The following is a 20,821-nucleotide window of genomic DNA, read 5'->3' as shown; positions in this document are numbered from 1 at the left end:
TCAGGTGTGGCAGTGGCTGTGCTGCAGTGCGCGCGCATACGCGCGCACACGCACACAAACAGAGGGGATAGATATTCAATCACACACACACACACACACACACACACACACACAGAGCATCTAATATATATTGGAGTCAAGTGGAGTCTAATATATATATAATATTATATGTGTGTGTGTACATGTGTGCATGTGCACACATATGCTCCTATCTTTTTATGTGTATATATGGTGTGTGGGTGTGTGTATTTTAGATGCCACTGCTCACTTAATACAAGTGTTGCAGCAGATGGAAGGAAGTTATTATTCCCCTCTATTCAACGCTGATGAGCCCATATCTTAAGTAGTGTTTCCAGTTTCTCTCCTCCCCCACCCCCTTACTACAGAAAGGATGTGGAGAAATTAGAGAGAGTCCAGCAGAGGGCAATGAAAATGATGAAGGGGCTGGGGCACACGTGCACGCACACTATGTGTATATTAGATGCCATTTGGCTCCAAAAGAATCATAGAATCACAGCCAATGAGGGTGGGACGGGACCTCAGGAAGTCACCCAGTCCAACCCCCTGCTCAAAGCAGGATGGTCCCCAAGTAGATCATCCCAGCCCAAACTTTGTCTATCCAGCTCTTAAAAACCTCCAAGGATAGAGAGTCCACCATCTCTCTAAGTAGCCTGTTCCTCCTTGTGAGAAACTTCTTCCTAATGTCTAACCTAAACCTCCCTGACTGCAGTTTGAGACCGTTGCCCCCTGTTCTGTCATCTACCACCACTGACAACGGGCAGGCGAAGTCCGGCACATGAGCCGGATCAGGCCTGCAGTAGACTCCATTTCCAAGTGGTGGCAGGGAGGTATTTCTCAGTGGTGGCAGATAATCATTTCCCAGCAGCCCCCACCCATGCCATGGCAATGCCAGCCCCCACACTGCCCTAACAGTGTGGGGCCAGGGTTTCCATGGAGACCCCCAGCCACACTGACAGGGCATACAGCTGGGTGGGCAGCTGCTCTGAGGCTGGGATCTTGCAGCGGTGGCAGTGTGGTCCAGAGCTGGGGCAGAGCTCTGATCTACTGCCTGCACACCCCGGGTTGTGGCTCTGCCCTAGCACAGTACTCTAGATGCGGGCTCACCAGTATCAAATAGAGGGGAAGAATAACTTCCCACCATCTGCTGGCAACACTCCTTCTAATGCAGCCCAGGATGCCATCTTACAGCAAGAGCACACTGTTGACCCATATTCAGTTTCTTGTCCACTGTAACCTCCAGGTCCTTTTCTGCAGAGTTGCTGCCCAGCCAGTCAGTGCCCAGCCTGTACCGGAGCTTGGGACTGTTCGGTCCTCAGTGCAGGCCTTTGCACTTGTCCTTACATCATCACATTGTGGGACAGGTACTCTGCAGCTGGTCTCCATTTATGGCATCACTGACTGATGAGCTCCATAATATGTTTAACACATCACAGGCCCTCGCATGTACACAGGCTGGACCTTGTTCCAAACCAGACCAGCCTCCAGGCAGTGATTCCTACAAGCCCTCCAGAAGAGAAAGGCAGCGACTCCTTATATGCTTGGGACCCCTCCAACAAGATGCTTGAAACTGGACAAAGAAGCCACTCCTGGAGGACGTAGAGGGTTCCTACCGCAGGACAGCAACCAAAGCTGGCGCTGTTACACTGGCCCATCCACAGAAAAAAAGAAGCTAGGAAAACCACTGAGGCCCCGACCACACATTACATATATTGCGCAATTCCCAGGACAGCCATGCAATATATTGAGAACAGCCACATATGCAAAGTAATTGTCATGCAATAAAAATGACTACCCAGATATAGAGAGTGCTAGCCAGCTATAAAGTTACTGCTCAAAAAGGTGTAACAATTCTATAACTGGTTTCTATCCCATTTTCATTTGAACGTGTAGCAGGATAAAAATTCGTAAAAGAAGCTAAAGAAGGCACTCTGGAACCAAAAGAAGAGGAGTTCTCTTCAGCAGGGAGGATTTGGGATTCAGGCCACAATCTTTTCAGGCCTTAGGGCTAGAGCTCCCAGGAGAAACTGAGCCCCATCTGCCACTGTGGCAAGATGGCTTGGAAAGTAAGGCAGCTTTAGCCATTAATAATGCAAATGCCCTAGGAATAAGAAGTGCTGTAAGGTGAAGGCACTGGAATTCGAGTAGGAGGCAACGAAAGGAACGGCAAAACAGAATGTATCAGCCAGACACAAGAGCAGTAAATAGAAGAGATGCTGCATTGCTTCCACTACTTAAATGCAACTCCCATCACACTGAGGGGCTCCCATACTGCACTGCTGTGAATTCTCCTATCCCTAGCTTATATCAATGCAAATCCTCTATTACAAAACCTAACGTAAGAGTAGACCAGCAATCCTACATTCACATGCACAGCTGTACTGTCACCGGACCATAAGCCGACTTACCTGCAGATGGCTTGTATAAGAATACTGGCTGTCTTTACTAGCACCTGCATCATTGCCCTCTCAAGTGGCATTGCATGGTACTACAGCAATGGTAGGAAAGATCCCCAAAGTTTGGACTATAAAACAAGGCAAAGCACTTTCACAGTTGTACATTTATTACTGGTGCCAGGGAGAATTGTGAGATTCAACCCAGAGCGAGGTTGAGACACCAGTGAAAGACAGGTTTAAAAAAGATCTTCTACTTCAGCATGTATGCCAACTCTCCCTAGATTAACCTAGTTGCATACACAGCAGTAAGTAGAAATTTAAGTTAAAATTCCCATGAGCACCATTCTGCCTTGCCCTTCCCTTTTATAGCTGTGGTATTTCTTCCATACAGATGCAAAGAAAACAAAGCAATGTTTAGGTTGCAAGACTGCACACAAAGTACAATGTAATAGTGAAAGCTCCCAAATCAGTGCTCTCATCTGCTTTTATATTATACATCAGTGACCAAAGTGGCTATTGCCAGAAGTAGATGTTGCCACCAATTTCTACCAACAGGTTCGGTTTCTATGTTTTAGTGAATGCACCACACACACTGAACTCCCCAGCCTGAATGATCAGGTACCCGTTTACAGCTGTGTCAACTGCAGATGGCTTTTGATCTACATCCAGAATAGAGCTTGAACTCAAAAGCCTCAATGAGATGCCTCAAACATAAAATTCAAGAGAAGTGTAGATAATAGGAAAGGACAAAAGATACCACTAATGCACTAATATATACAATACAGTATATGTTCAATTTCAAAAGAAAAAACCCACAAACATCATGTCATCACTCACAATTACTCAAATGAATGAGGAAAATTGTATTAGCCAAAATGAAAAAATAATATTTCATATATACATTAGTCTGCAAAAGAAGCAAGTTTACATATTCAGAAAATTCAGAAAAGACACCAAGGCATTTTCTATAAAACTTGCATCCAAATCATCCACAAAATATAATCAGCAACATCACATCTTTGACACAAGGTATCTCATACTGATTATACTATATCCAGTCTATGAAAATATTTTTTCTAAAAATCCATCGATTACCTAGGCTGAATTAAATACCTTTTAAGTAGTAATTGTAAACAATTTAAAAAGTCAGATTTTGAGTGTCAGAATTTAGTCTTCTGTATTATGAAAATATCTGACCTTCCAAGTGCAACGTCCATTTACAGTACTTAAAAGCGGACCTCAAAAATTCCATAGTGGTAAATTTGATAATTTGAAGTATGTATTTTAAATATAAATTTTAGTCAAATTTCCCACATTTTACCTTTCCATCTCCCTGTTCAACAGATGCAAATAAAATAATGTGGCATTTAGATTTTTACTTTTCAAAAGCCAAAGAGGAAATCCCACCTGCTTTACTTTGGAAATGTGCATGAGTATGTTTGTACAGCTCCATAGATTTTACCTTGTATCACTATCCACACATTAAGGGTCATGTATACCACAATAGTTGAGCAACTGTATTTTGTACAATTTGACTTTATTTTTTAAAGCCAAGGTTAGGGGGACACAGTATAGAATTTTAGAAGCTGAGTTTCATTTTCAAAATGACTGTATATGGCAACTGTTACTAACTAGGCCATGTGTGAATTTTAAAATTGGCCAACTGAGATGTGTCTGTGCAAAAACTTTGCCCAATTTTTAAAGTGCATAAGTACATTAGAACACCCATACCCCTTAGTGCTCCGAGTGCATATTCTACCAATGCTAAAAAATGTTAACTGTTGTGCAATGACCAAGAATGTTTTTAACATTAGACTGAAAAGGAATTTATAATAAAAAAATAGCCTTGTAACCTTGCATCACCTGCTGTTACAAGCACTGATCTAGAGACTAACTAGTTGAAGAGCAAGGGAGTGTGTTAAGAGGGCAAAGCATTCTTTAATAGGCTAACACAATGTTCCTTTCTTGTGTTCTCTCCTTCCTCCCCTAGGAAAATATCACAGTGATGTGAGGAGTACAAAGATTCAAGTTGCACTGGACTAAATGAGACAGTGATTAATAAGTGGCAGCAACTGTAACATTTTATTTCAACCAAAACAACAACTGGCTTCAGGTATTAAAAAGTTTGGATATAAAACAATTTCCTTCATGTGTATCCTTTTTAAAATTTTCCAGAGTGGATGTTCTAAAAATGCAAACAATATTTTCTTCCTTTACAAAAATGTTCTCTTCAAGAAGTCCTGCTGTGCTTATTACAGTCATCACTGCACTATTGATATAATGGTTCAACACGTTCTGCCGATCTGGTCAGAAGAAAGGATAACCAGTCAATCACCATTTTGTATCTTTAGAGGAAGATAATGAGACATCTTCAGTCCTCAAAGCCTCCAAATGAGATGGCCTGTATATAAACACATACACACAAATATCCTTCATTTAAAAACATTAAAATAAGACTGCTAGGAGCCATTGAAATTGAACATTAGTGTCATCTTTCCAATACTGGTGTTTGGGGAGAACTAGAAGTTTTTGGTAACAAATGTTGTTCTGAGAAAGCTATATTTGCTCTGGATGGCATTTGGTATCGTACATTTTTCCAGAATTTTGTATTTGCTGAATGAGATCTCTCAGAAAAGTCTCCTTTCCATCGGATGGCCCCATGTTTTTCCTTAACGTATCTGATGGATTCCGGCATGCTTGCATAGTCCTTTATTTTACTGAGTTCAATCAGAATCACTTTAATTCCATCACGGATAAGAGCATTATACACAGCCAGTTGCTGTTCTGAAGTATCTTCTAACACATTGTAACAAGATGATTCTGGTATTAAAACAATTATAATTCTTCTACTTCGGTGGATTGTTTCATCAACCACGTTGATCACAGCTGTAATCAGAGGAAGAAAAGATTTTCAGCTCCTTCAGAAACATAAAGACTTTGTTATTTTCCTGTTTTGGCTGCTTAAGCATCTAAACAAATGCCTGGCTAGTCTTTATTTATAACTATTGTACCCATGACTATACCCAGCTGATCTTATTTACAAAAATGAAACCTGTTGTTCCACATGCAGTTTTGGCTGAAGCTACCAATTGTCATGACGCATATTGGAACCAGTGTCAGGAACAAGCCAAACATGTAAAACCTAAAATTTCTATGAAAGGAAAACCAAAGCAAAATATTTGGTCTCTAAATTGTGCCTGTCCCCAAGGCACAATTTTAGTTGAATACTCAATTTTGGTAAATGGTTGACAGTAATACATTTCAAAGGAAAGGACCCTCCCCAAGCACACGCTTTTGAGCAAACTCTGCTGCCAGTATTAGAAAGCCCTAGGAATCACAACCAAAACACACCAGCTGATCTATGCCACAGAGATGCACTCCATGGCTGCATCTACAGTCATGCCAAGGAACAGCTGTTTTGTGACACTGACTATGCAAGTAACTCATGACTGCTGCACAATAGCGTCGTCACATTTCCAGCCACACAACGCTACTACGCACTAGTCCCATGACAACATGAATACTCAAGTAGTAAAATAAGTGCTCTGTGCTCCTAAGAAGGTCTTCTGCCAGAGTAGAATAGAAGAGTAAAAAAGAAAAAAAAAAAAACCTCTTTCTATCCCACATGGAGTATCATTCCATTAGGGGTGCACCGATAGAGATTTTGGGGGCCAATACCAATAGCTGATATTTAACTAGGCATACTGGCTGATACCGATCCGATTTCCGATACAGCTGCGTGCAGCTGGTAAGTCTGTTGTTGTGGAAGGGCACATGGAAGGGGACGGAGACAGATCAACGCCCCCTGCAGTGAGGGACGGAGGGAGCAGGTGCTGCTCAGCCAGGGTGAGGTGGGACACAGGGCGGAGCTGAAGCTTGTCAGGTGGGCAAAGGGGGTGGCTTCTGCTGCTGTGCACACTCTGGTTGGGGGAGGCAGTGTGTGGCCTCGAATCAGCATGGAGCAGCCGGGCAGGTGAGCTGCATCTGCAGGCTGGAGCCAGAGCTGCTCCAGGCTCTTCTTGGTGGGGGCTGGGCTTGGGGCAGGTGGCAGCAATGCTGGAAGGGGGGCTGCAACCACCCCAAATTTTGCCATAGCCCCTCACCCAGTGCTGCCACTGCCCGCCCAGCACAGCCCCGGCTCAACCTCTGTCTTCCCTCACATGCCGGGAAGAGCCGGGGCTGCACCAGGCAGGCGGCAGTGGCACTGGGAATGGGGCTACAGTGAAATTTGGGATGGCTGCAGCCCACCTCCCAGCGCTGCCGCTGCCCTCCTCAAGTCCAGTCCCCACCGAGAAGAGCCCAGCACAGCCTCGGCTCTAGCCCACAGCTGCAGCTCGCCTACCTGCCCCACTCTGCACAGATCCGGAAGCACAAGCACCCCCCATGCCTTTCCAGGGTGCACAGTGACGGGAGCTGCCCCCACCCCACACACGACCCTGTGGACAGTCCCCAAGCTGTAGCCTCCAACTCCTGCCCCCACATAGACTAACCTGAATCCAGCTGCCAGGGCTGTTTCCACCACCCTGCCTGGCTGTATGCTGGCCAGATGCATGTGCACACACATATACACGTGGCACCCCCTGCCTCCAATCGCCCTCCCCCGTTCCCCCAGCCCAAAGCAGCTCCTTGCAGGCTGGAACATTGCAAGGGGAAACCCACGCTTTCCAACCGTTTTCTTTTTTTAAGAGGAAAATACGTGTTTTTCTCCTTACACTTGTCTCCTTCAAATGAGAAAATCCACATTAGTTCCGCAACAAATAGAAAACCCATATTTCTGTTGATAACACAGCAGTTCAGACACTGCTGCTTTTGGGAGCCACTTTGATAGGGGGAGCGGAGGAGCAGCGGTGGCAAGCCCAGCCAGGCAACACAGACCACCTGAAGCCCAGAAATGGGAGGAAGGGCACACCTTTGAAGGAGAAGCTAACTGATGAGTCATTAGGCTATCTGCTGTTTTCCTCTTAGGCTATAAGTACTAGTCCCCCCCTCGCCCTTGTTTGCTCCCCCTCTCCTCCTCCTTGGTCCTCCCTCCCTCCCTCCCTCCTGCCTGCCCTGCCACCTTCTGGTTCTTGCAGGGGCACTGCATGGCTTCCCTTCCCTGCCACACTGCTCCCACTTGAGCTAAACAATAACTGGTAAAATAGATTGTTATCACTGGGCTTATTGGTTAAACAATTAATAATTGAATCTTTCACATCCCTAGCTAAATACTTAGTTTCATCAATGGTATATATTTACTAATAAACTTGTAAAATAATATCATGTATCAAGTACATGGCCCCTAATAAAGAGGTGAGATTACGCTGGGATTATAAGGAAAAATCCTTTTTGGGTCACCCCAAACCACACATCACTGGCACTGGGGAACGCTTCTGAAGAAATCTAAGCATGGCACTACCTGACCCAAAGCTTGTTTTCAAGTGCTAGCCTGCCAAGTGATGGCCCCCACGGGTTGTGCGCTAAATGTTGCCATGAATAAGAAACTGCACTTGGGCTGGGATTATGTAGCAAAATCCACTTTGGGTCACCACAAAACATGTCTCTGCCATGGAAGGACTCTCCCTAAAAAGAATAGGCAGAGTCCTACTGGACTCAAAGCTCAATTTTTGAGTCCCAACCTGACAACTGAGATCCCCTCAGGGCTATGTAATGAGTTGCCCTGAATAAGGAGTTTTTTGAAGGGATTATCAGGCATAATACTTTTTGGATCACTCCAAACTACATGTCATCAGCTCCAGCGGACTCTTGTGAAAAAGCCTGAGCCCAGCATTTCCCAACCCCAAACCTGGTTTCCACGTGCCAGCCTGCCAACCAACAGCCCCCAGAACAGTGTGCTATTTACATTGCTAATGATAAGGAGCTGCTTTTAGGCTATGATTATGGGGCAAAATCCATTTTGGATCACCCAAAACATCACCACTGAAGGACTCTCCTGAAGAAGCCTGAGCAGGTCCCTGCTTGAAACTGAAACTCGGGTTTTTGAGTGCCAGCCTGCCAGTTGACACCCACTCCGTAAGGCCTGTATGCTGCTGTTCTGCCAGGCACTGGACAGTAGTAAGAATAGCTGTGTACAAATATAGGGGTTTTACATCAACTTTCAAATTTATCTCCAGCCCCAACCCAGAAATTCAGTAAAGTAAATTTGAACTGGGTTGTTCAGACCCAAAGTCTAAACAAACCTGCCCACTCACAAGCAAATGTTAAATTAAAACAGGTTTATTACAAAAGAAAAGGGGACCAAGGGTACAGCCTAAGCACAACCTTAACTACTGATGTTTAACAGTAGCTCAAAAAAAAAAAAAAAAAAAAAATCAATCACAGTCATAGTTAGCAGCAAAGCAAACTGGGGAGTTGCCACCTAGCTCAGTGACTGCTGGGGGTCTCCTCCACACTGCTGGGGGTCTGTCACTCCTCCATACCTAAATTCAGCTCTTTATTCAGGGCTATGTACATAGCGCACAGACCTGGGGAGCCTGTCAGTTGGCAGGCTGGCATGTGAAAAAAACAATCACCCTTCCAGTCAGGCAGTACTCTGCACAGGATTTTTCAGAAGAATCCCCCAGTGACAGAGATGTGTAGTTTGCGGGGTTTGCACCATAATCCCAGCCCAAACTCATCTCCTTATCCACGGCGCACAGGCCTGTTGGAGCATGAATTGGCAGGCTAGCAAGTGAAAACCGAGCTTCAGGTCAGGCAGGGGCCTGCCCAGTCTTCTTCAGTCTCCCAGTGGTAGAGACATGTTTTGGGGTGACCCAAAAAGGATTTTGCCCCCAAATCTCATCCCAAATACAGCTCCATATTCAGGACAATGTACATGGCGCACAGTCCTGGGGGGCTGTCAACAGGTCAGCAGCTACTCAAGATATGTGCTTCTGGTCCAGCAGTGCCTTGCCCAGACGTGTTCACAAAAGTCCTCCTCGTGGCGGAGATTTGCTTTGAGATGACCCCAAAAGGATTTTGCCCAGTAATCCCAGACTAACTCAGCTCCTTATTCGGTGTTTTGTAACTAGCACACAGCCCTGGGGGGCCGGCAGACTGGCTGGCTGGCATGCAAAAAACATTCAGGGTTACATACACAGCTCACAGGCCTGGGGGGCCATACCTTGGTAGGCTGGCATGTGAAAACTGTGCTTTGGATCAGGCAGGAGCCTGCCCACACTTGTTCAGAAGAGATCCCCCATGACAGAAAAGTGTGTTTTTGGGTGACCTGAAACAGGTTTTGTCCCATAATCCTAGCTGAGATGCAGCTCCTTATTCAGGGCAGCATACACAGCACACAGATCTGAGGGCTGTCCGTTACGATACTGGAACACAAAAACTGAACTTCAGGTCAGGCAGCACCCTGCCCAGGCTTCTTTGGAAGAGTCTCCCAGTGGCAGAGACCTGTGGTTTGGGATGACCCAAAAAAGGACTGTCACCCATAATCACAGCCCAAATTCAGCGCTATGTAAATACACACAGGCCTGGGGGGCCATTGGTTGGTAAGCCACCATGCAAAAATTGAGCTTCGTGTCAGGATGGGACTTGCCCAGACTTCTTCAGAAGAGTCCCCCAGGCATAGAGACATATGGTTTGTGGTGACCCAAACTGGGTTTTGTCCCATAATCCCAGCCCAAACTCAGCTCTTTCTTTGAGGCAATGTACAATGCACACAGCTCCGGGAGGCTGCCAGTTGGGAGTCTGGCATATAAAAACCAAGCTTCAGGTCGGGTAGCGTCCTGCTCAGACTTATTCAGAAGCATTCTCCAGCCATGGAGATGTGTGGTTTCAGGTGACCCAAAAAGTATTTTGCCCCGTAATCCCAGCCTAATCTCAACTCACCATATAAAGTACATGGCCCTGAATATGATTTTACACTTTATTCTTAAATATATATTTTTTAGGAAATTCTATGTCTTTAACATGCCTAATTCATTACTATCAACCTTTAATTGCGTAACAATTAGCTTTGAAAAAGGAACCAGGAACCAAGATTAAGGAACTGAGAATAAAGAATCACCTTCAGCCTCGTTTGTGATAGGAAGTGGGTTCAGTCATAAATACTATACTTTTTCTCGCATACAACATGCACATTTTCCCCAAAAAACAGTCACTGGTAATACCAGTGCACATTATATGCAAGAAATATGGTAAGAACAGGTTCTGCTGCTTATTGGGAAAAGCAAAAGTAATCTGCAGTGATCCACAGGGAGCAGAACAATGATCAGGCTTGGTTCCCTAGCTGCTGCTATTCAGTTACTTACTACAAAGAAAGATTTTTTTTCTCTTCATTCTGCCTTTCAAAAGCAAGGTGTGTATTTTATTCTGTGTCGTATACAAGAAAATAAGGTATTTCCTGAAATAACATTTATTCAAACAATTTGCATTAAACGGATGTAGAATTTTAAACTTCATTCTCAATAATCTTAGAGTGGCCCAGATAGTTTTGCAAGCATTACATAAAATAGTCCACAAGCAAGTCTGAGTATTTCCACACCCCTTTTCCTCAGGAAACCAGTAGGAGATTTCTCCTAGCTTTCAGCACCAGGTACCTTAAATCTGTCAGAATATTTTTATTTTTTTTTTAAAAGGATTTCTCCAGAATTTCTTTTATTTTAAAGACTATTGCAGAACATTGTTCTGATCACAGTGACCTCATGATACTGAAGAAAACAAAATCTGTCCATATCACATTTTTCCAGATGAACCACTCATATTTTATTTGTTGTACATGGGCTTCTGCCAGAGTCAAGAAGTAAAGGGCATTCACACCAGAAGTGTAGACACTTTATAGTGATTTGCACACCATATGCCCTTCCCACCATCCTTGTTTTCCACTTGGTTCTCTCTTGTCAGCCTCAAGGATTGCCCCCGTTTTCCCTCTTATCAGCAATCTACTCCCAGCTGCTCCAAGCTAGTTGCATGGTAATGGAAAGGCAGGACTGACTTCAGATGAACAGGGGGAACAACCTCACCATTAATAGGAAGAGAGGAGCAGACAACTGAGCAGGAAAAAGCACTGGAGCAGCGAAAGCACCTACTACAGTGGTCCCATAATGCCCATGAAAAAGGAGGCATGGGAATAAGAAGGCCTGCACTAACTAGACCACAGGCAAGATCAGCACACAGGTTTCATTACCTTGTGTTTCAATTATCCTTGAAGCTTACATTTGAAGCCAGTGAAAGAAAACATTGATATTCCAATTTTAAAGAGCTTACCTTCCCCTGGTAAATCATCCCTTCCCAATATGAAGAGATTATAGCCACACTGCCTCTCTAAAACTTCTGGCAGCATCTTCAGTGCAAAAATATCTGGTGAGTAGATGCAGCTTACTTGATTTTTTGGATAAAGAACATATGCATCATAGAGCTTCCCATCTGAAACTGAAGAGTAAGAATATGATTACGATCAACAAGATGTTTTAGGAAAATGATAGTTTCCCTGCCCTTTATACTGCTTTGGTTCCTAATCCTGGAATTAAAAAAACAGCGGTGTAAATAAAAATAGAAATAACTATAGACTTCAGTTTCCAAACTTGACTAAGACAAGAAAAAGCTGTAAAGCTGACTACCTTCAAACATTCTTTTTTAATCTGCTAAATAAATGCAATATCACCAAGTATTTGGAATTTAATTGTTACAATACCTCAAATTAATTTACATTCAAAAGTTGTCTGTAACTAGATGTTTACTCTTTATGACCAAATCTAAAAGAGAAACATTAACCCACCCCCCGGTCAAAAAACACTCCATCACTGCCCACAAAAAAAATCCCCAATATTTTAAGATCTGGAAAATAAATTATTTTAAGCAAATGTTACAATAGGCTAAATTTAATAAATTTTACATAATTCCAGTAACAACCCCAATGCATTTAAATAAATGCATTTTACTTCTATGACAGTAAACTTCCTTTTAGGCACTCATAATTGGTCAAGACACCATCAGCCTGTTCTCTCATACGTTGCTCTCCCATTAATGTTAATGGAAATCCAGGCACGTACAGACAGTAAAACATCACAAAAACTATGGATGCGAGAGAACAGGCTTCAGGCAGACATTTTCATTTGTCCTTTCCTACTTTCATAAAAATACATTTTCATATGATCTGTTATTGCTCTTATAAGATTAGTAATTAAAAACATGGTAAACCATTGCTGTGCAGCTTTGAGTACATACTGTATGAAAGAAGCATACTTTAGCAACTTCTACGGCAATGAGCAATACGCCGATTAGGATGAAGTCTAGACTTCCGAAAGAACAGCCTGGATGATACTACCAAAACACACAAGCCAGTGACTACTTCTCTACCTAATGGATGTAGACTGCTTTCTAAATGATTTAAAAGTCTGAGAAGCAAAGTTTGTTTTGGTGATATCTTTTATTGAATCAAGTATGTAGTTGGGAGAGATGGTAGACAAGTGTTGAGTAGAACTCAGAGGTAGGAGTGGACCAGGGAAGTTATACGGATTGCACCATAGCCCACCTGTCTGAGGAATGATATAAGCAAAGCTTTATTTACATGTGAGTTCTGACTACTCGTATCGAGTAGCTGCAATGAGCCTGTATTTTCCTCTCTGCAACAAGCTTTCAGACACAAGCATCTTTCATATCTGAGGAAGCAGCAGGTGCATCTTAAGCTAAATATTGGTCTGGCACAGTTACAATAACACCCCTGCCTTAGAAGTCTGAAATATTTACATTAATTTTCTAACAATCAAAATATGCTATTCACTTTAGATAATCCCAAATAGGATTATTGACATTCCACTAAGGTCATTTGCATTTATTGTACATTATACACAGAGTTTGTTCTGCTAAAACCATGGCCTACAGTCTCAACAAATAACTATATGGATACACAGACCAACCTTTTTTAAACAGGAAAATATGACAGGATTTCCGGTACCAGAGCACAATGTCAATTTTGAAAAGCTTGTAAATAAGCACAGCTAAAACTATTACAAATACCAATGAAACTCCTCCTCCAATCAGGTATCCATGAATATTTGGAACTGCAATAGAAAGGGGGACAAAAAAAATATATATTGGACATAAAATATAAATTGCGGCATATGTCAAACATAAAACATCTCGTCAATTCTAGCAATCTTTCTTCAAACTGCCTACCTGCACAAGGATTCAGAATTAATAATCAGCAAACAAAACTGGATTTTCCCTGTATTGTTTCAACAAGGACTATTACAGGCAGATATTCTACTAAAGTTAGAATGCTTGCCATCTAGTCCCAATGGAGGAAGCCTTCCAGTCAAAAAATAACTCACAAATAAATCCTATTTTCCAAATCAACACAAAATTCTAGTATTTCTTTATATACAACAGCTAAACCTACATTCTCATACAAGCTTCTGTTGTTAAGAAGTAGCACAATTGTGGAAAAACAATAAAATAAAGAAGAACATATGAATGTGTTCTATTGGTTCTCCATTAGGCTGAACACTCTCTAGGGAAGTGACTATCATTTACTAACCAACTACAGAGTTTCTAGGACAACACGTGCTCAATATGGTAGAGGATTCTAGCACACTATAGTATAAGCAACAATGAGCAAAAAAATCCTCCTAACTTCAGTCAGACCTCTGGAAACACAGGACCTATGAAAACAAGCCATATTTACATGACTAAATATGGTTTTAGGAGTATAATTTTAGGCACCCAATTTTGAACAGAGTTTTAGATAATAAGAGGAGGAAATTAGGACCAGCTACAAATAGTGATTTTGTAGCATTAACTACAAAATTCGAAAGAAAACTTAAATAAATTCTAGAAAAAATTTTACGATGTTTCTATAGCATGGATTACTACAATCAAATCTCTGAGAGAGGGGTCAAGTAGAGCACACAGTCAGAAAACATCCCAAAGAGATGCAGTGTCCCTGTAGGCTAAATTCTCCTGAAATTTATGTTGTCTCTACTGTGGGATATGTTTAGTCTCCTACACACAGAGTGCTTGGGAAGGTGTTTTTGTCTGATGAAGTGTCTTTAAACATGAGAAGTTTCTCATGATGATATAATCAGAAAAGACGGAGAGGGAAGAGACCCCAAGAGCTGATCTAGACCAAGCTTCTGGTCCAAGCAGGATCATCTCTGCCCAAACGATCCCAAATGAATGTTTTATCTAACCTGCAAGTATCTGCATTTGATGTGTACTTTGGGATCCTTCAATTTCTGTGTAACAGAATTTAGGGTGAGCTTTGTTACTCAGAGGGGCATGGGCAACAGCAAAGCAGTGGGCAAGTGGCTGTAACCCCAATCAGGTATAATTACCTATTTGGGAACAGGGCCCAGCTGTTTCCTATGAGAGCATGGCCCTGAGCAGTGAAGCCAGCAGCCTGCTGCTGGCAGCCAGGATACCACCAGGTAGAACTGCTGCTCACAACACTGTGGATGAGGGGGATTATGAGCCTAGGGTAAGGCAGGGGATGGGGCCTGGAGCCCAGAGTGGGAGCTTGGAGCCCGGGATAAGGCTGGGTGTAAGGCCATGGATGCCATCTGCGAGGCATGGGTAGGGGAGAGGTTGGAGCCGTGTCCAGGGGCCCTTGGCATCAGGGCAAGTAAATGGGCAGCCTCTCACCTGACTGACATCTCAATCATTATCATCAAGGTATGGCAGGTGAAGAAGGTGGGTGACAAGTGGGCAGGCCAATGATTAGATCGGCCCAGGGACACCCACTTGTTACATTCTGGCATCATTTAAACTTCTCGTTGTCATGACACCTATTTCCACAAGTTTTTAAATGAAAAAAACAGTACAGAGAAACTGTAGCACTCCACGTCTTTAAAGTATGACCATATTTATCCAAATCCAAGATGGTTTCAAATTTAAGATGATCCCCCACCCCCTCAAATAATTAGATTCTATACATGGAAAATTATAAATTTGTTCCGATTTTCCATACATAAAATCTAATTGTTGTGGGTCATCTTAAAGTCTGTCCCCTGCACTGCTGTTGCAGGGATAGCAACAGATCCCTGCCCCTTTGCCTATGCCCCCTACCCCCATGCTGCTTGACCTTTCAGTGTCTCTCCCCAGCTCTTGCCCCTGTCCACCCACCATGTGACCCCCTGCCACCTGCATCCCCATGTTTGTGCCTGACTCACCTGCCCCTTGTCCCATCTGCCACCTGCTCCCTAGCCTCTGCACCAGTTCCTGTTCCCCCCCTGCCACCTGTCCCTGGTAGTGGAGTGGTGGCTTGGCACCATGGCTGCTGGAGCCACTGTGCTGAAGTGGCTTTTGAACCCAGAGGAAGAACACTGCCACCACTTCCTCCCCCACTCCCCTGCTTCCCAACCATTTCCCATGTTGTCTATTGGAGTTGCTAGCAATTTGAGTTGAGTGTCCAAAGATTCCATATTTGGCAGCTGGCAAGGAGATGGAGGTGAAAGCAACAGTGGCATTCACCCCTGGGATCCTAAACTGTGACAACACAGAATCATTGGCTGCAACAATGACAAGCCCCGCTGGCCAAAATTTAACCCCTCATGGACCATCACTTAAACAGCCTTTAACAAAAATAAGACTGGGAAAGTCAAATGTGACCAGGGAAATTAAATCTCTAGAGAGAAAAAGGCAGCGAGCGTTCTAACCCATAAGTGGTAAGTTTAACAGATTTCATAGACATTAGGGGCTGGAAGGGACCTTGTGAGACCGAGTCCATCCCCTACACCATAGGCAGGACGTCTGCAGGGAGCAAATAATCCCAGCAAGATAAACATCCAAACTCATCCTTTTGAATGAGTCCAGAGTAGGTGCTTGTACCACCTCTGTGGGGAGTCTGTTCCAGACGTTGGACACTCGGACTCCAAAGAAGAAGTTATTCCTTATATTGAGTCTGAATGGGCCTTCTAGAAGTTTGTGGCCATTACACCTAGTTATCCCTCGGGGGGCCCTGGTGAACAAGTGTTCTCCCAGATCCTGATGCACCCCCCTTATATACTTATAGGCAGCCACCAAGTCCCCCTAAGCCTTCTCTTCACCTAGCTGAAGAGTCCCATGTCCCTCAGCCTCTCCTCGTAAGGCTTGCTCTCTTGGCCTTTGATCATATGGGTGGCTCTCCTCTGAACTCTCTCTCTCCAGAAGCCATGTCTAGAAAAGGCTAAATTATATGTTTAAGATATTGACAGAAAAAAAGTGTTTCATTAAAAAATCATTCTTTTATAAACTATTAAGTTCAGAATTTAATAAATTTAAATAAAATTATTTAAATCTGGCAACAACAAGGATTTATAAAGCATTAGCTAACACACATATATAATTACAACATATCAGTCCTATTTAATCAAAAGTTATTTTTGCAGGTGAATTCAGCTAGTGTCAACCATTTTCCTGAATTGTTCCCTTTAAGTTAATTTATCAGGTAAGAACAGTAATGATTGAAATAATGCTCAGCTTTACCTGGGTGTTCTAGTTTGATGTATACTGTAGCATGTCCATGGGGATAAAAAACGTGACAGAAAAATTTATACAAGTAATCTTTACTGGTCACTTTTGAGATGTTGAATTTTGCTCCAGCTATAAGTAGTCCATGGGAAGACTGTTTCCTACCATCATAAGAAATAAAATAGCAATAAGTAAATTAAGCATTAAGATTTCAGTGTGTACTAGAGAGATCTGTCTGCAAATATAATAAAATTAATTTTTCACCTCAAAAAAATGTATTAAGTAAATTCAGATTGCTTGCAAGCAAACATTAGCTCCCTGATATTGGGATTCAAGACTGCAGTTTATTGGGAATTTCCCATTCATTTTTTTAACAATTTTTTAGAAAATTTGGAGGTTACAGGAGGGGGGAAATGCTAATTAATTCAAACAAAAATACATACATTCTTCAGAAAATGTTTCTCAGGTCTAGGATAGGAGTTCCAGAAGATGCAGATGAAAAAGAAACTCTCAAATGCACCTTCCCTCAAACAGCCCATAGACCAACTATCAGGGTACTCATCTGAAACATGGGAAACTTAGGTTCCCACGTCCAAAGCTTACATGAAGCCAACTGCAGACTTCTGTCTATACTGCAGACTGTAGCCACCTAAGGCATTTTTACACAATCAAGTGTCGCAGGGCCGGGTGCTGTAACACTTGTAGTTGTATAAGTGGTGAAATGCGTGTCAGTGCTAAGAAAATGGCAGCGGTGCACTTTTGAACTAAAAACACATAGAAGGTGGTTTAGTTCAAAAGTGCACCGCCGCCATTTTCTGCGCGCTGACATGCATTTTGCTGCTTATACAACAACTGCACGCGGCACAGCACAGTTCACATCAGCTCACGTTCGGAGCAGACTTGATTAATCAGATCCCAATATCAGAGATTAATCAAGTCTGCTCCAAAGCAGCAGATCTCCGGTACATCACGGAACAAAAAAGTATGCGTATAAATGCCCCTAGCCATGGAGGCAAAGAACTCAGTATCTGCCAATTTACTCTGCCACGTTTTTGGCCAAGGCACAAAATAATGGATGTATTGGTGTCTTAGTTTTTACCCTGAATAAAATGTAAGACAACAAGGCTTAGAGGCAATTGACCAAAATGCATGAGACTATAGTGCAACAGAAAGCTTCTTGTCCTGAAGGAGCTTGCAGAAAAAGTAAAATTAAACTTATAAACAGTTTTCCTAAGATGAAGGTCAACCTTTACTTGAACTTCCCAAAATAATGCAAGAAAATACTCTATGAGGGTTTTCAACCTTTTTTGATCAGGGTACCCCCGGCAGCCAGTCAAGAAGCAGGGAGTCCCTTGGTATCTGGTTGACCAGATGGGGGAGCGGTCCCCCAGCAGCCAGTTGATGAGTTGCCAGGCAGCAGTGAAACCGGAAATGCTGCCAGCGGAACTGGAATGCCTCTTGCTTCTTTGTATGGCTGCCTTCCAAAGTACCCCCAGGGGTACATGTACCCCTGGTTGAAAACCCCTGCTCTATGAAACATTTTTGACAAGATCAGCTGATTTAACTGCTTTAATCTTAAAAGACTGTAACCATTTATTGCTGGCTGGAAATGTACTGAACTGGTTTAGAAAATAGCATTGATTTATACTGCAGAGAAAACTTTCAACTCTCTACTCTTTATTGGAAACTAGGTGAGTGTCAAGAATGTTTCATCTTACTTTTTATGTCCTACAATTTGGATAGCTGCAGAGACAACAAAGATTACTAGGTGGATTCACAGAAAATAATTTAATGCATCTTAGTCAGCAATCCATGTGCAATTTAATGTGCAAAAATACTTACTCATAGAACTCTTCCTTGTATGTGTTATCAAAACTATCAACATCACTGTTATTGACTTGCCAGTAAGGAGTCAAGCCATCTATGCCACTTGATACATTACAATCTATGACCACGTGAGATCCTAAATAAAACATTTAAATATAATAATTAAAAATCTTATATTACATAAGAGGAATGACAGAAGTATGTAAGCAGTTTGGGATACCAAAAAAGTTACCTAACAACAGACTAATTTTTCCAGACATACTCCATACTTAACGTACAAACATTGCATATGCTTAACCCTCAATCTTTGGGGCAGCAATATTCATTGGGACGCACAAGCACAAGGGGAGCCTGCTCCGATGTGCTGGAAATCCAGCACGTTGGAGCAGACACGATTGAGTCTGCTGGACCACAAAGCCTCACACATCACGTGCATCAGTGGCACAGCACACTTCCACGTTGAGAAAATGATGCCTTGAACTAAAACACGTTTGATGTGCTTCAGTTCAAAAATTGCACGGCTGCCATTTTCTCAGCACAGAGGTACATTACGCTGCTGATACAGGTGCTTCTGACACAGTGCCAGGAGCTTTTAATTAGCACGGCTTCCTAATTAAAAGCACCCAGCACCACATCAGGAGCACGTGTAAAAATGCCCAAAAGGCCTAAACATTACTCAATTTCTAAGCCACCATAGAATCTTATGAGATCCCACAGTAGCAGGGAAGAAGGGCAGGTTTTGGCTTATATATGGATAACATAACTTGAATCACTCTAGATATTGTAAGACATGTTACTTTTTCATCCTTCAAGGGCTTGCTTTTTGTATGCCACCCTTGGTGATCCACAAGCAGTAATCTGATAAAAGAAGCTGGAGCTGAGGGTTCAATTAAATACAGACAATAGTGGAATTCTGCCAAAGCAGTACCAGGTTTAAATACTTCTACTAAGGAATAACATTTAGTAAAAGTATGGCTTGAACTCCAAGTAGCTGCTTGGCAGATGTCTGAAAAGGGTAGTCAAAGAATCTGCCTGAGCCTTTGTGGAAGTGAACCCTTCGCTAAACTGGGGAATTTAATATAGCACAGTACCCACCTGGACAGCCTCTGGGTTGATATTGCCCAATCCTTCATTCTCATCCCAAATGCTATTAGTGTCTATGGGAAATCTTGAAGCATTTGTACCTTTGTAAATAGAAGGGGGCCTGTTGCACATCTCATGTCTGCTTAGCTTTACCTTGTTTACTACGTAGTTTGGGAAAATATATTGCTAAATAACTTCATTTGGCTTAAATGTCCATAATTACTTTGGTTAGCACTTTGTGCTTGAAAAATTACTTCATCCCCTAAGGAATGCAGTACAGGGAAGTGTTTACACATTATTTCCCCTCAGTTCTAGCTGATGAAAGTGCTACCAAAAAGTAAGTTTTTATACGTAAGTGCAATAGGGGATAGGCTGTTGGGGCTTCAAAAATGGGTGAGACATGACACAAGCCCAATCAGATCCTCTAATGCAGATACATGAACTAGTGAAGATGTATAAATCAAGTCATTAAGGAACCTGAGTATAGCAGGGTGGGAAAAACTGTAGCTTCCAGTGAGAGGAAGATATGTAGAAATAGTTGCTAATGTGGTCCCCAACAGTGTCCCTATTCTCTGTAGAGCTCAACGGCCCAAGATATTAGTGGAGATCTTGAAGCCAACACTGTTCACACCAAATCTTGAATCTCTTCCCACTTAGCAACAAAGGGCATTTATACACATACTTTTTTGTCCCGCAATGGACCAGAGAGCCTTTGCTTTGGAGCAGATTTGATTAATCAAGCCTGTTCCACATGCGAGCTGACGTGAACTGCGCTGTGCTGCGTGCAGTTGTATAAACAGCAAAATGTGTGTCAGCATGCAGAAAATGGAGGTAGTGCGCTTTTGAACTAAAGCACCTTCTACGTGTTTTAGTTCAAAAGCGCACCACCACCATTTTCTGTGCTGACACCAGTGCCGGATTATGACATGCTGAGGCATGCTAAAATATGTCCAGTTTAAGAGGCCCCATACGATGAAAATAATCCACAAAAAATGATTTTCATGAAATTGTAAGATGAATTATTGTTATTTCTGCACAAATTTATGAACTCAATATGAATAACAACTGTGGAACCATATATGTTCTAGCGAACTGCCCATCAATAATGACCGGGGTGG

The 20,821-nt window shown here is 42.7% G+C and overlaps 1 protein-coding gene across 4 annotated transcripts in view; it reads right to left on the bottom strand.

Moving 5' to 3' along the window:
- Positions 1–3,247: 3,247 nt before the first annotated feature.
- Positions 3,248–20,821, bottom strand: part of LOC102377912 (interleukin-1 receptor type 1) — a 55,285-nt gene continuing 37,711 nt past the window's right edge. For all 4 annotated transcript variants that reach the window (XM_025213180.1, XM_025213179.1, XM_014523606.2 and 1 more), the window contains exons 8-12: positions 18,636–18,756; positions 16,809–16,954; positions 13,265–13,408; positions 11,613–11,777; positions 3,248–5,300 (exon numbers count right to left, since the gene is read on the bottom strand). In XM_025213180.1, the coding sequence (XP_025068965.1) occupies positions 4,903–5,300; positions 11,613–11,777; positions 13,265–13,408; positions 16,809–16,954; positions 18,636–18,756 (974 nt within the window). In that variant the 3' untranslated portion in view covers positions 3,248–4,902. The remainder of the gene's footprint in view (positions 5,301–11,612; positions 11,778–13,264; positions 13,409–16,808; positions 16,955–18,635; positions 18,757–20,821) is intronic.

This window comes from Alligator sinensis, unplaced genomic scaffold (assembly GCF_000455745.1).
Source record: "Alligator sinensis unplaced genomic scaffold, ASM45574v1 scaffold680_1, whole genome shotgun sequence".
NCBI classification, from domain to species: domain Eukaryota; kingdom Metazoa; phylum Chordata; order Crocodylia; family Alligatoridae; genus Alligator; species Alligator sinensis.
The sequence above is the reverse complement of the archived record's forward strand: the minus strand, read 5'-3'. Positions and strand labels throughout refer to the sequence as shown.